Source organism: Danio rerio, chromosome 1 (assembly GCF_052040795.2).
Source record: "Danio rerio strain M-AB ecotype USA chromosome 1, GRCz13ab, whole genome shotgun sequence".
Taxonomy (NCBI): domain Eukaryota; kingdom Metazoa; phylum Chordata; class Actinopteri; order Cypriniformes; family Danionidae; genus Danio; species Danio rerio.
The window spans coordinates 38,401,824-38,418,435 of record NC_141021.1 but is presented as its reverse complement, the minus strand read 5'-3'; the positions used below and the strand labels follow the sequence as shown (position 1 = coordinate 38,418,435).

The window sequence follows — 16,612 nt, the reverse complement described above, 5'->3', positions numbered from 1 at the left end:
TAACAGGGTGTGAAATGAATGCAATTGGGAAACCTGTTTGAAAACTTTGAGTCCATTTGGTGGCGCTAGTGATGTAGAAATTACTCTGGTAAAGTCTGAATTGCTGGGCGGTAATTGTTGACATAGAAACTCAACAGGGTTATTACAGACAAACACCTTAATCTTCAGGTTGTGCGTGGGGTTCATTTTTAGTCAGTCATGGAACTGACTGAGGGTTCACGTTTGAGTGGGTGTGTGAGTTTATATTTAACTGCAAGGCCTGGTGTTATTAGACCCAAGGCGGCTGAAAAATCAATAGCCCTAGTCGCTCACAACTAACCATCCAAGTAACCCAACGCCGCGATGTCTCCCACACTCACCCTCACGCCATGGAGCTCGAGTCCACTTTCAGCAAGACAGTGTGTTCTCAGAGTGACAGCAAAAGAACAAGTTGGTTTGTCAACTGCGATTTAGCACCCTGCTACAGACACCCCTTGCCGCAGATTGGCTGACCTCAGGTCAGTGCCTACCAGCCAGCACTACTTTGTATCTTGCTATGGAAGGTGGCTGAGTGTAACGGCTGCCACTGGGATGCCTGTCTGGCAGCTGTTTTCTCCATCACACATGCTTAGCGTTATACTGCAGGTGTTTAGCTAAACCTGGACGCTAATTCTTCCTGATGTATCTCATGCAGTGTCTAACTCTTACAGTAGCTGTTGAGAAGTCTAGCTCTTGGTAATGCATAAGAGTCACACAGAGCATCTGTATTCAAAGATGTCATTGCGGCTGACAGGAGATTAAACATGACCACCTACTCTGTATTCCACATGCGTTCTTTCAAAGGAACGGAAGTCTTAACATGTGAGCGAAACGCGCGTGCAAGCTAGTATCGGCCATTTCATGAGCTATGAGAGCCCTAGGGGAGAGCCGTGGCCTGAGATGCTCCCGCCATCTTAGCTGTGGCGGCCCTGACCTAGGCAGCCCCCCTCCCCTGCCGCTCTCAGGCACAGCGTAGATCAATAAGAGTGCAGGCTTGAGTGTTCTGGCTGCTTGGATACAGAAGTCAGGCTAAACCCGCAAGAGTGCCTCTTAGGGAAGAAAGCCCGCCTCCCGACTTTTAAGGCTTAATACCGCACTGCTCTAGGCATACATATTCCAGCCCGGCTCACTGGGTGGATTTCGATCAATTGCAGGATTTTTCTGCCTTTTGCTTTACTCATTACAGAATTCATTATCAAACCTTGAGCGCTGAAAGACGCTCCTGTCTAATTCTCTCACGGCTTAAGCTAAGCCGAGTCTTTGATACCATCATGTCATTCAAAAACCAAGTTTGTCTTATATTCAGGAAGTGACCCTCGATATCTCTTTGCTTCTTTTTTTTTTTAATCCCACACAGGTCTCAATTCTAGAAGCCCTCTCAGTGAGACCAAGAGCACTTCCTCCTCTCTGTCAGCCCTCAGCGACTCCCTCAACAGCTCTGAAGGTGGAGATGTTGCCCAAGGTAACGAAGAACTAAAAAGCCTTTTGGCTCCGCCTTCATCTGTGGGAAGCCAATCAAGCTTAGGCCCAGGAGCAGAGGAAAAAGCAGAGAAAGGTGAGACTTTTAGCAGATACACCTAGCGCATTTTATCCCTGATTAAGAGTGAACTCAAGTATGTTTGAAAAAGTTTTACATTTCAAAACCATGAACAGCTCTAAAAAAGGAGCTTATTTAATTCATTTATTTAAGTGGCTGTATAAAAGATGGCTGCCATATTTAGATTACATAACCAGTGCAAAAAACAGAATTCAGTCATTAAAATGGAATTAGATGTATGATGCAGAAAGTGTTTGAAGTCTTTAAATGGGTGGTCCACTACAATATCATATTTTAAACTTTAGTTGTTGTGTAATGTAATTGTGTGAACATAAATAGCATTTCTGAATGTAAGGGTGACATTGGCTTAAACAGAGTCAGCTTAGCAATGCCTACAGCGAACAAAGTTTGGGGTCTACAAAAAAATACATCTGGGCTAGTGAGATTACAATGCTTTTTACAATGCCAGAATCTATAGGCCACTGTTTTGTTATAGCAGAGAAAGCTAAAACGGCTAATTAGCATATATATATATATATATATATATATATATATATATATATATATATATATATATATATATATATATATATATATATATATATATATATATATATATATATATATATATATATATATATATATAGCATTTGACAAAGGACAGCTTCCAGAATTTCTCCCAGTTCAGTGCTGGATTCAGCTAAAAGCTCCTCCAACCATAATAGACGAAGCTGTGGATTGTGAGCCACAACCTGTAAGTATTTTTATTTGGTATAATTGATCAACCACATGCACAGTTTCTAGCATAAACAACAGTAAACAAAAGGAAATGCTGATTGGCACCGCTAACAATTTAGCTTTAAATTCATATTTATCAGTCAAACCGCTGTAAACAGCTACAATCTTCAGCAGCGCTGCTGTGTCTCTCTATGCGGACGCTTTCAATGTTTGACATCTCAAAAAACAAACTCTCAAAAGATATTTTTTATATTACTTACACATGCTTATTCCGAATATATGTGTAAGACACTTGTCAGATTTTATTTTATAGAGCAGGCATAAGGTTAGATGTCCTTTTCACTTTCTGTCTAATTAGTTAGCAGCTAATGCTTCAAACAGCTTCTCTGTTTACACAGTGCAAAAGCTTATGTTTGTAAAGGTGTGACGTGGTAATGTGAAGCTGATCCGCGATTCACAACACAACAAAGCGTTAAAAATACACTTTGGACCACCCCTTTAAACCACAGTTAGTTTCAGTAAGTTAAATAAATTCGCTACCCTTAAACATTAATTGTTACCACAGTAACTCAGCAACAGTTATCTGAGCCTTTATTCCTCTGTGTATTCATGAGCACACTGACGTCTGCTTCATAAGGGAGCCGATGGGGATTAACCACTGCAGCAATATGCTCATAAATATTTGCGATAAGGCAGGTAATTGATGTTATTGTGAGCTATTAGATATGACTGTGTCATACACACTATTTCTGTGGTTATCGATGGCTAATTCAGGGTTGGCAAATGTAATCATATACATTTTTATAATCATTTTTTTACCCATTCCGTCAAAAATTGCTCTGTTAGTTTTCGTTTTTAAATTAAATTAGTCCATAAAAAACGATCTTTGGAAAAAATTTCATTAATAATAGAGTAAATGTATTAATTCCTTTCAGTTAAAAAAAATCTTAGCTAACAACTGAATATTAATATTTACATGTTCAATTTAATTACTTGTATATTGTATTGATTCAAAGCAGCTTTACAAAAGGTGCACATTATTGCAATGCAATCAAAATAAGTCAAAGTTACACTCAAATAAAGTTATTATATACAAACCATTATATAACCTGCAATTATATTATTATAACTGTAGGTGATGTCTATGTGTAGAAGTTTAATGAAGTGTATTTGTGTATTACGTGTATGTTTTGTTCTCAAAGTCCTCGATGGTTGGCATCATCTCTTCATATGTGCCGTCCTTGAAAATAATAATGCTTTTTTTAATAGTGTTACAAATATTATATTTGAAATAAATGCATATCATTAGAACTTCCTGTTCATCAGAAAAATCATTAGAAAAAAATCTCACAACCCCTTACAACATTGATAACAATAAAATCTTATCAAATTAGCATATTGCAGTAACTTTATTAGCATATTATTAAAAATATTAACAGAATATTGAGTTGAGTAATGTTGCATCAAAATTCAGCTAATTTCAGACTAAATATTTGCGTAGTAAATATTAAATTATAATAATTCACAGTAACAATCGTTTAATGTCATTTTTGTTAAATAAACACAGGTTTGGGGAACAGTTTTAACACAAGAAATCATACCGATCCCACATTTTTAATGCAACAATGCAGAAAATAGAAAATACTAAGTAATATAATTATATAATGTATATGAAAGATAATGAGATTAATTTCTTCTTCTCTCATCCTGACCTAATCTCCCAGGCTTTGAATGCGTCTTCTGCAACTTTGTGTGTAAAACCCGACCCATGTACGAGCGGCACCTACAGATCCACCTGATCACGCGCATGTTTGAGTGTGACGTCTGCCACAAGTTCATGAAGACGCCCGAGCAGCTCCTGGAGCACAAGAAGTGCCACACCGTCCCCGCTGGAGGGCTCAAGTAAGGAAAGCAAGTACAGCACGTGCCTCCCTGCAACCTCACAAAATCCCCAAAAACCCACCCCCCAGCCCCTACCCCCCTCAGGCAGGACACATCCCAGATTTAAACACAGTCTATCCAGGTGCACTGGTCGAGGATCAGGCTGGATTCCAAACAGAAGGTATTCCAGAAAATGAGCTTCATTGAGCAGTGCTTTAGGGTAAACCCTTCTGTGGATCCAAATATACAGTAGCATGCTATAGACAGAGAACGTTCCTGAATGTGCCTAAAAATAGATCAGTACTATGCTACTTTGTCAGATTTAAACTCTATTTAAATTCTAAATCTGTTTAAAAGTATATAAAATGTATTTAGTTTAGATACAAGAAACTCTTTGCCATCTGAAATTTTCTTATAAAATGAGCGTCTGTTGTGTATAGGCTCAGTAGTTTCACTTCTATGGTGATAAATATGTTCTTTTGTTATTTTCATTATGTTTAAAGCTCCTGTGAAGTGCTTAAAAATGTGCTTTTTTATTCTACGTTTGATGTAATCTCAACTGAAACAGAAAGAGAGAATGTGACATGTATTAGCTCCCCCCTTTTTAAAAAAACAGCCAATAGCATTTTGTTTTTATTACAACTCTACCAGTGAGAGTGGTTGAGCTCAAGTGCATCAAGTGAGAAGCATCCTGAAGGGGGCGGGACATGTCAGATACTAGAGAGCATTTAATTGGTCAAGATTTGATGAGAACCTGAAGTATGAGGTGACAGGAAGATGTTTAATATCTTCTAAATGCGATTTCTGTCACTGTTTTGGAGCGGACTAGCTTAGGATTAACACACTGATTTTAACATGTAAGAAACTTTATTTTAGCCCATTTTACACATGCTCATTTCATAAGAAATTTTCAGATGGGACATAAAGATTTGTGCATCAGATCTCTTTGTATGGTAAAAAAAATGGCAGCTGATATTTCTCAGAAATTTACCTCATATACAGTGTAACATTTTATTTGACGTTTTAACTTATATTTACAGTAAGAAAAACAAATATTTTATTAAACAAAGTTATATGCCTACCTGCTAAAATACTAAAATATATTCTATCTTTAGAATAGACCAATAACCAGCTTAAAAGATAAAGGTGGTAAGGAGAAAGCCACAGTGTGAATAAATGTTCTCAAAGTTCATCACCAGTTTTAACACACAAGATTAAAAACATTTATTACAGTTTTTACTTATTTTACTTTTGGTTTACTTACAGTTAATTAACTATTAGACTATAAAATAATATAGGCCTATACAGAATCTGCACCCAGAGAAGTCCACAGATTTCCAAAGATTACTGAGCCTGTCATTCCAAATTGAATTAGTCCAGAAAAAAAAAAACAATCTAGAGAAAAAACGAAATAATAAAAGAATAAATGTATTAATTTCTTTAAGATAAAAAAATAGTTATAATAGCTAAAAGACTGAATATAAATATTTACAAGTTACATATAATTTTAAAATAATTAATGCTTTTATAGTGTTACACATATATTTAAAATAAATGTGAATGGTTAGAAGTCTTTTAAAGCCACATGTAATGTTTTATGAGGAACAACTGACTTAGAGGTTAAGTTTGAACAAATTATCTAAAAATAAAGAAGATTTTTGTGAATAATACATTTAATCTGTCACTTACATTTAAACTATAAAATAATAGAGGCCTATACAGAAACTGCAACCAGAGAAATCCGCAGATTTTTAAAGATTGCTGAGCCTGTCATTCCATCTTTTTACCTGCATAAATATTTAGTAAATATATATAATTTACATAGGTTTTGATATTTATTTTAGTTATATTATAATAGCATTTTAATTATTACATACCATATATTTAAATGTTTAGATTATTTGTGTACAATACAATTTGTAAAGTAATATTTTCAGTTATTTATGTATTATATGAGCAAACTGCCTAACCTTAACAAAACTTTTTAGATTTCTTAATTATAATATTTCACTTTTTCAGCTCAAACTCTTAAACAGTTTTTTACACAATTCCATAGTGAACTGTTGGCAGATTCTCTCTGGCTCTATGCTTGAGACATATGAATCACCTTTATGGTTCTTGTGAATCCATATGAAGCTTGATATTTTCAGTTTTATTAATTGTAATAGCAAATATAGGAAAATGTATGTAATTCAGGTTTTGAACAACATGGTGAGTAAATAATGCGTAATTATCCTTAACTTTAAATCTTCAATTTACCTTTACTGCCCAAGGTCCCCCATAAGTAAAATTCTATAGAAGTGACCACATAAAATCTGAGGCACTTTCAGGAACGAGACCCTTCCTTTGGAAAGCCTGTGATAGACATTACTGCAAAAGGTCTGGGCCTGCATGTGAAAATATATCTGAAGAAATCATAACAAGCCAGTCAGCACTTGTCCATCTGTTGAGCAGCTCTACTTGCCAAGACCATTAGGCTACAGTTCACACTGTTCTTTCTCAGCCTGTCATAACCGCCACCACAGTTACAACAACACATTTAAACACAATGAACACTCATCTGAAGACTAATAGACACCCTATTTCCAAACGCTTACAACACACACTGACCCCCGACTTGATATATCCTTTTGTTTTGTTTTTTTTCCTGAAACTGAACAAACACAAAGTCCAGTCTTTGATATTTTCTGTTGTATTTGTCTAGTTGTTTGACATACATAATTCATGTCTTAAGATCATGTATTTCAGATTTCATTGCCTCATCTTGTCATTTATGGCTATGCTTTCCCATGCTAGACACATTTGTTAGCTTGTAGTTATCACTCATTAGAGCGCTTGGCCATTATAAGCTGCAGGTAAAGGAGGAAAATAATCTAGATCAATTGCAAAACTCTATCTTGGAGGGACAGACAGCACTTTACTGAGGCTTTTATTTGGCATTACAATAAAAAGCAGGATGAGAAGTGTCATCTGGGCATTTCCGACTTCCAAATTTGCCCTTAAAAATTTAAAAAGCCTTTAATTATTGGGATTTTAAGATATTGATGGCTGGGAATAAAGTCAGGCCTTCTTTATTCTGCCTTTTATTTAAAAATGTTTAGATGGGAACTAATTTGAGAGGGACTGTCGTATGTATGTAGTCTATGCTTTATTATTCTGTTTATTTTTAGCTGTCTTTTATTAAAGAGGCTGAGAACAATTAAATAAAGCAATCCTCCATTTAATATTTTGAATTCCCAGTAATGGGCAAAAATGCCGTTTCTTGGTCAATATCAAGTGATGTTTTGACTGTGTGTTTTTGCTTTTTGAATCTGTAATGGTTCAATGACTCTGGGGTTTAAATATGTGTGTGTTGTCGGCATTAATGTTACAGTTTATGTATAGCAGCTGACTGCTTACAAATCACTGCATGTTGTTTTTTTTTTGTTGTTTTTTTTCACGGGATCTTTCTCCCACAGCAGGGTTCCAGTCAGCTGGATTAACGTCTGCTTATGAATATTCCATACAAGTGTCATAGTTTGGAACTGCACTGCATATTTTGGTATATGTATACTTATTTAAGTGTCCTTATCTTAGACATATCGTGTAAATCTCTGCTAATTCTATACTATTTATGTAGTCCTATACTAAATCTAAAATAACCAAGAAAAGCATCCCATAGGAAATTATTACTTCTTAGTGGTCGCTTTTTCAGAGCTCAGGTCACAGGGATTGCAGTTTGGTGAGGATTTAAAGCAGGGGTCACCAAACTTGTTCCTGGAGGTCGGTGTCCTGCAGATTTTAGCTTCAACCCTAATCAAGCACACCTGAACAAGCTAATCAAGGTCTTACTAGGTATACTTGAAACATCCTGGCAGGTGTGTTGAGGCAAGTTGAAGCTAAACCCTGCAGGCACACCGGCCCTCCTTGACCGAGATTGGTGACCCCTAAATTAAAGGATTCATGCTCAGATAGATCACTTAAATCACGTAAAAACAGAACTTTATTAAATGAGACAATGTAATCCTATAGAGCTATAAAAGTTTTCTTTGTGAAAGTCTTTAATATGACTTTTATGTTTCTGTAATAAAATAGCCTGCGTAACCATGTCTGGGTATTTATCTGATAGTAAAGCCTACTTTTTTACTGTTTTGAGCCAGTTAATGCAAAGCTGGTCTTTAATTTAACCAGTGGTTTATGTCATTTTTTTTTCTACTGGCACACAGTTCATATGTTCAAATATATTAGATATGATTTATATGAACATATTTGTGATAAAAAAAATATATTTTTTGCAATATTTTGAAATATATGACAATGTATGTGAAATCAAACTTGTATTTCATACAGTGCTCAGCATATACAAATACATCCCTCACAAATCGATCTTTTAAATGTATATTTTAAATAGGAAGCTCACAATATTATGTTTGTACATATACATTAGATTAGTCAGTACTGAAGCCAAGTCTGGAGCTTATCCAACAAAATAACTTACAATAATGGTCCAAAAACTAGTACACCAAAATTTAAATGTTATTTAAAAAATATAAAATAAAAAAAAAATTAAAAAAAGAGAAGCTATTTCAAAATATAGTTCAAATTTTGTAGGATATTTGCAATATTTTGCTTGAATTTGTGACAAAAATATTATTTCAATAAATATATCTGTTTAATAAATCTGTTTTATTTAAATCCAACAAATCACATTGCCTATATTCGCTCAGAAATTAATAAAAATATTGATTTTTAAATTGGGGTCTACTCAGTTATGCAGAGCACTGTAGATGTGATTTGCATATATTAACATATATCAGATTTCCATATTGATACTGACAATGTTTTGTTATATAGAGAAATTTAAGAAATGGCCACAAAAATTCAATTTAAAATCTAGCGCTATATTCTTTCTGAAGTAAATTCATCATTAGGATGTTTAGATGTCTTTTAATGGAAAACAAAACTCCTATGCATTTACTGTCTTACTTTTTTACTGTATATTTATTGTCCTGGGGCCTCATGTATCAACACTGCCTACGCACAAAAACTTTGCGTACGCCAGATTTCAAGCTCATGTTTGGATTTACTAACGATAAAATGAACTTGAGAATGTGCATTGTTCCACGCCAACTTCATGTCTGGCGTACAAGCTTTTTTTTGTGTATTTGTTTTATTTCCATTGGCGACTCCTAGAGGCAATTATGTTAAATTGCACACTACAAAGTATCTTTGAGCCGTGCAATGGCAGCTGTAGGGGACAGGATCATCCGCATGTCTAGCAGGTATATAAGGTTTCCATACCATACAGTTGACAGGCCAAACAAGAGCAATTTGCAGCAATCGCCCGGTATCCCAATCTAATCAGAGCGATCGATTGCACGCACACTGCTATAAAGGCGCCATCTGAAGACGAATTTGCATATATGAATCAGAAACATTTCCATTCAATAAATGTGCAAATAAAATATGATGCTTAAATGCGCCTTACATTATACACACACTAATTAATGATTCCTACTTGTCTTCTTCGCGATGAAGAGTAGGCAAAATCTGATATGTAGCGTGGGGAAAAATGAGTTCAGACGCTGGATTCAAACCGGGTTCAGGATCGAATGTGTCAAAACATGTTGCCACGGGCTTTATGAGCTATGTCACTCACACTGCTGTTTGCCGCGCTCTTTAGTTATGTTGTCTCTGTCTGTCAAACAGTGATGGGTGGGAATCACTCAACTAGCTTATTCCAACGAGCTGTGCTGTTTGCACTTTGCTTAAATGGACTCTACAAAATTTTACACCTTTACATTGGACCATTTGTTTTTTAATTCACTCACAGCGCGATGTTCAGACCCAACTGCGTTAACCGCGTCAGCTAAACTCTCCCACTCAATTTTTTTCTTCTTTTGTTATTAATTCCCGAGGACAAACTTGTTTCTCTTCTTGCTTGCTTTTGCCATTACTTTTTCGTTTGGTTTTGCCAAAGTACAGTCATTACCATATTTATTAGGGGGAGGAGAAAGGGAGGGGTTTTGCGCTTGTGCACGTGCGCTCAGTTTCACGTTAATTCGGATGTACAAAGAGAACATGCGTGGGATTTGGCGTACGCAGTGTTTCATACATCTGAATTTTTTACTGCGTACGCACATTTACAGCTTTGTGCATATGTAATGTTTTAGTATGAATTCAACGCAAGTCTTTGTACATGAGGCCCCTGATGTACATTATTTGTTAGAAATGTGTTTACCTCAAAATAATGCACAATGCAGCTGACCTTGGTGCAAAAAAAAGAGTTTTGGTCTCTTACATTCCAGAGTCATTTGACAATACAGATTCAAAGCATAAGATCACAAATCCCAGAAGTGACCAAATCATTTCAAGGTTCACATTGAGCTGATGAGAGACTTGCTGTATTACGGCTGCCCAGCTGCTTTTTTAGTGAGGGCGAGAGAGTTTCACAGCGCTCTAGTTCAGTGTTGAGGTAGAGAGGCGCCCTTCACAGTGTGCTTTCTGAGGTCATTCTGTTCTGCAGGGTTTGTGAAGCGCTTTGGGGCCCTGAGCAGATGAAAGGTGCTATTTAAATGTAAGTGCCACTCATTTATTCATTTACCTTCATCTGATTCCCGTTCCAACCTGTCCGCAACCACACAGCCATATGCACACACGCACGCACACACACACACACAAACCCTCTCACATGTAGCAGTGTACACACAGACTGTAGCTTACTGTATATACTGTACATCACAGAGGGTAAGACACACCTAATGCCTCCTTCATCCCTTCCCTTTGTCCATTGTGTGTGTTCTTCATTTCATTAAAGACAACAGAGTGTGTTTTGTCAATCGGGGGGTGCATAATTAAATGTCTCCCCCATTTTGTGCCCTACACCCTGCTCCTCCTGTCTCTTTGACCAGGTGCCCTCTCTGCATCTACTCCACCAACAGGCCAGCCGCCATGGAGGGCCACCTGAAGACACACTACAAGATGGAGTATCGCTGCCGCATCTGCCAAGCTGTGTGGGCCAATCAGGCAGAGCTGGAAAGGCACACGCGCGCTCACCGCCTGGGCAACCACTATAAGTGTGAGCAGTGCGGCTACCTCTCCAAAACAGCCAACAAGCTCATCGAGCATGTGCGCGTGCACACCGGCGAGCGGCCTTTCCACTGCGACCGCTGCAGCTACAGCTGCAAACGCAAGGACAATCTCAACCTCCACAAGCGGCTCAAGCACGCACCGAGACAGACCTTCGGTTGCGCCCAGTGCCCATTCACCACCACTCATCCGTTCGTCTACAGCCGCCATGTCAAAAAGCACCAAGGCGGGGAGGGAAGCGCCGAGGAAGGCGAGGCTCGGCCAGGTACGCCCCATCCGGGCCTTCTGGAGCGGGGTGGGAGCAGCAGCGGGAGCGGGGACAGTGGGAGCACCAGTCCGCTCATGAACCTGTCGGCCTCTCAAGCCTTGCAGTCCGTCGCCCTGTCAATCACCAGCAAGCAGCAAGATGGCACGCCAACCGCGCGCTACCTCTCAGCCAATGGCACGTTGTCCACACTGGCGGCTCGCTACTTTGACCAGTACAGGAACTGTGACCTGGCTCACCTCGTCCCCCTCACCACGCTCTTTACCACCCGACGCTTCACATTCCACAGCCCCTCGCCCTCAAACCCTTCGCCGCCCTTCTCTGCATTCTGGTCCAACTCATCCCCGCAGTCACCACCCTCTCCCACATCACTCAAACACTCCTTCCTGGCATATCTGGGACTGACAGAGAGAGCGAAGACCATTTGACCCTCCTCCCTCCCTCTTCTTCTCCATCACCCTCGGCATCATTCACAGATGCTATTAACTGTTCCACAGGCAGGCTGAAATGCTGCCCGACAAAATAGTAATGCTAGTTAAACATCCATTGATCAGAGGAAAAGCTATTCGCCATTTCATTTTCTGTTCTATCGCAATCCAATCGTTGCTCTTTTTTAAGAGGTCTTATAACAGTGGCTTTCCTCTACAAATTGTGAATGAGCCGGAATCTGATAACAGTGCTTTATCTATTACAAGTTTTGTATTCGTTTTGATGGGCGACAGGAAACAAAGAACATATAAGCTCGCAAGTGCTATGCTTTTTTGTGCATTTTGTCAGGAATCCGACAGCATGTTCGCTATGTGTTGCAATTGTTTTTATCAAGTCATTTAGGGGCTCGGTATGAAAATATCTTGGGGTATTCATGATATGGCACGACAAAAACCAATGAAACGGATTGCTATCTTTTGAGTCTTGTTTCCAAAGTGAAGCCTCAGACCACGCACTTGTTAATTTATCAAGCTGTACATAGTTTTGTAGTCTTTTCTTTTCTCTCCCATGCCTGTTGGCATTGACTGGTTTTGCTAAATGGCTAGACTATCGGCAAACACTAATCTTGCCTCGGCAACAAGCATACGGCCCTTTACGACACCTGAGAGGCAAAGCTGATGGCATTTCTTAATGCAGGCCATTCAGGGCACACTTATGGCATGAGCAATCATTATTACCACTACTGCAGTGGTCGTCAACCCATGTTACAGCCCTTTGGTATACTCACCATACTACTGGTCGCTACAGATTGTGCCATAGCTGACCGAGGCAGTACCGGTAGGCATGAGATACAAGTGACCAGTCAAGCGCCCTGTGCATAGCTAAGGTATATAATGCGCACCTGTACGTTTAACAAGATGTATGAGGTGACAGTTTTTTGGGAAAAACCCATTTATTCTGTCACAAAGGCCGATTCAATGGTGCTTTTTGGAGCTTTTTGTAATTTTGTGTGTTAAAAAGAAAAAAAAACTGTTCCAAAATGACTTGAATGAATGTACTTTTTGTTGGTTAATGTTAAAGTGATACAGAGGTAGCTGGAGTGCGGTGAGTGAGATCATGGAAAAACAATGGTATCTCGGTGGCCTTCTGTGTCTTAAATTTTGTTCTAGTTGTTTTTTTTTTTTGATTTTGTATTAAGACTTTTATTTCGAAAGAGCCTTTGAAATGTAAAATACAAATATATATATATAAAATATATATCCTGTACTAACAAGCTATTATGAGAACCCCATTGGAAAAATGGCTCTCAAGTGCAATGTGGAGGCAGCCATTATTTTGCGTAGGATTTGTGGAAGCATGGCTTTCCATATGCGGGCAAACATGGTACCATTATTCTGTGTTCCCCTCTTTGTGTTTTAAGTTTTAATTGCACTTAAAATGTTTCAAACAAAAGCACTTAAACCCAACAGAAAACGTTCTTAATGCCAATTAGTTAGCCTGCCTCTTCAGACAGCCTCAATGCTATTTAAATTTTTGTTGTTTTTGTTTTTGTCTGCCACAGTGGTTGAAAATCAAATCCTAAGCCTTTATTTTCCAGTAGGTATTTGCCAAACAGCAGTCAGAACTGCACCTTTTGGATGGATCGTATGGCATGTGTAATACAAACAGCAACAGAGTTCAAAATCCCCCTGGACACCAAAGGGCCAGGCTAAATTTTTAACAGCGGTTTTGCACAGTGCTGTAAAAAAATTGCACTTTTCTAAACAAAGTATGAGAAAACTATATTCAGTGTTCTAAAATGGACAACATTCATAGGCTTTAATGCGCGTAATGTTGGCGAGCTCTTAATAAATCTGTCCACAGTATCCAAATACGGTTTGATTCATGTTCAAAACAGACAAACTGTAAGATCATTGAGCACTTTTGCTGGATAAATGGACTTTTATGAACATTTTAGAATATAGGGGACTTTAATTGGTGCTCACTTAGCCTGTGTTTGGCTCAATAGAACCAAATATTGGTTGATTAATTAGCCTGGCCAATATATTGGTTTATATAAACCCATTTTACTTAGTCATGAAAAACATGCATATATACCTGAAATACTTTATTCCGTGACTGTAGATCCATTTGGCTAAACTGTTTTGTTGTTGTTTTTTGATCTGATCAATAGCTTGAATGTTGTCCATCAGAGATTTACAATATCCCCCTACCACCATTCGTATGCTAATGGACAAGGATAAGATGTTGCCTGTTAAGATATAAAGTGCATCAGGTGAGGAAAGGTTTCAGATCCAGTTGACCATAGACATTTCAAAAGAAAAAAGGTATTATTAGAGTATTACTTTGTTAGATCAACCTTGAACTGCGTAGAAATAATTCTTCACTCCCAATTTTATCTTGCTAGCTCAGTGAGAAGATTTGAATGAAAATATCCGTATTAAAGGCCAGTTCATAAATAGAGCCATTAAAAGATGGTAGACCGTTTCTTGGCCCGCACAGTATTCTTTTTTTTTTTTTTTTTGCTCTGCTCTCATAGCATCTTTTTTTTTGTTGTTCATGTAAATGCCCAGCATGCAGTGTAGTGATATGTTGTATTTTAAGTGGGGCTTCTTTGCTTGTTAATAAAGCTCCTGCTCAATCCATTAACTTTTATGCTCTAGTGCCACTTGGTGGCAAGGAGTGCCCTGGGAGCCTGGGATGAAGTGAAACTGATCCTCAGGACCCATTTTGATAGAATGAATTCAAATGGAATGTCCAATGGGCAACATCCTTTTGTCCGTCTGCCTTGGAACACCATGTAATCATCATGTACAAGAACATGACTGCTGCTCTTTCATGCTCAGTTGTGTGGGCAAGTGGAGTACAACAGGGATCGCTCTCTGTTCCAATACCAGTATTTATAAACATGGTGTTCTCTTCGCCTAATCGCAAGGAGCATTTCTTTTGGCGTCATTGCGCATCAAACAAGACTGACTACCTTTTTAGCACTTCAAAAGATGCATGAAATTGCTCTTGATCTCTAGTTTGTAGCACTTACTTTTTTTGGTCCGGAAAAAAAAAGACCAACTGATTTTGCATTTAGCTTTGCAGGTTATCTGTTCGCTTTATATTTTGCTGTACTCTACAACTCAATAAGGCTCAAGTATCATTTTGTTTCTTTCTTATTTGGCACCCAGTAAACTTGTTATGTGCTGTATAAAGCTTTTTTATTACTTCATTCTTAAGGCTGTACAGGGTTGTTTGTGACAATAACTGGTAATTAGATCATTTGTACTTTTGATTTTGTTTTGTATTTCGGTTTTCTTGGTTTTGCATTCTTTATGTTCAAATTGCCAGTTCTAAATGTAACAGGATTTGAAAGTAAAGCTTACATCACATATTACCTTAAAGGTCTACTGGTCTGTTTTATTAATGCCTGTTTTGACTTGATAAACCTGATTTTATATCCTGCATTTTTTTATTCATGTATAAAATATTGCTGTGTAATGTTGTACTTAGTGATGTTCTCATACTCAGAATTCAGAGTATTCAATATTTGTTTATACTTCCAACACAATCTCACGGCAATTCGTAACTTTTTCATTTAGTGGCTAATTCATACAAATTCGTACGATCTAATTCGTACATTTTAGTACGATTTGCTCATCCCCCAATGACAGTTGGGTTTAGGGGTGGGGTTAGGTGCCACGCCTCCTTTTTAAAATCGTATAATTTCGTTCAACTGAACTCGTACGAATTCGAATTAGCCACTAAACTGCCAAAATGTAAAATACTTACGTTTTCTCGTGAGATCAGGCTGATACTTCTGCATTCAACAAGGACAGGAATGATTTTAACAAGTTGTAATTAAGGTAACAACAACATAGCATGAACAAACCCCATCAATTGTTAACATGGCGCAAACTATACGAGGACAAGTAGTGACATCAGTTTAAGTTCAGGTTGATTCTGCAAGGTAGGTTGGTAATTGGCAAATACATTGAGTATTGAGAAATACACAACAGACTTGCAACAAAAAAAAATGGAAGTAAAGTTTCCCCATAATTATATATTTCCAGAACATTATAGTTTAATTATCCTAAAAATATTATTTGTGAAAAAAAATACTTATGGGGCTGTATGGTGGCTTAGTGGTTAGCACTGTCACCTCACAGCAAGATTTCACTGGTTCGAACCAGTTGGCATTTCTGTATGGAGTTTGCTTGTTCTCCCAGTGTTCGTGTGGGTTTCCTCCGGGTGCTCCAGTTTCCTCCATAGTCCAAAGACATGCGCTATAGGTGAATTGAATAAGCTAAATTGTCCATAGTGTATAAGTGTGTATGGATGTTTGCCAGTTCAGGGTTGCTGCTGGAAGGGCATCCATTATGTAAAATATATGCTTGATAAGTTGGCGCTTTATTCCTCTGTGTCGACCCCTGATGAATAAAGGGACTAAGCCAAAGGAAAATGAACAAATGAATGAAAAACTACTTATCCAAAATATGTCATCCCTTCTGGTTGTGTGTTAAACTAAAGTTAAAAAAAAGACTCTACAATGACTATGTTGCTTAAATATCCCCAGAGCCATCCTGAATTCATGATTACAGCAGGATCATGACTTTAACCCTTGGCACCTGAAAGAGAGTTTGTGTGCCTAAAAAAGCGAAGAGCTCTTCACCTTAGCTTTGCCTTCA

General features: G+C 37.9%; 1 protein-coding gene and 1 long non-coding RNA gene across 13 annotated transcripts in view; one reads left to right on the top strand and one right to left on the bottom strand.

The window, feature by feature from the left end:
* The window catches only part of znf827 (zinc finger protein 827), a 789,732-nt gene that overhangs the window by 126,504 nt on the left and 646,616 nt on the right, over positions 1-16,612 (top strand). For 3 of the 12 annotated variants that reach the window (XM_087237339.1, XM_087237337.1, XM_087237335.1), the window contains exons 11-14: positions 1,376-1,573; positions 4,018-4,195; positions 10,680-10,730; positions 11,095-15,328. The exons of 1 other annotated variant lie outside the window; for it this stretch is intronic. In XM_087237339.1, coding sequence (XP_087093465.1) covers positions 1,376-1,573; positions 4,018-4,195; positions 10,680-10,728 — 425 coding nt within the window. In that variant the 3' untranslated portion in view covers positions 10,729-10,730; positions 11,095-15,328. Of the gene's footprint in view, positions 1-1,375; positions 1,574-4,017; positions 4,196-10,679; positions 10,731-11,064; positions 15,329-16,612 lie in introns of those variants that run through there. 8 more of the 12 variants (XM_087237338.1, XM_087237336.1, XM_087237334.1 and 5 more) reach the window with 3 other exon arrangements.
* The window catches only part of LOC141386123 (uncharacterized), a 92,560-nt gene that overhangs the window by 60,271 nt on the left and 15,677 nt on the right, over positions 1-16,612 (bottom strand). The window lies entirely within an intron of this gene.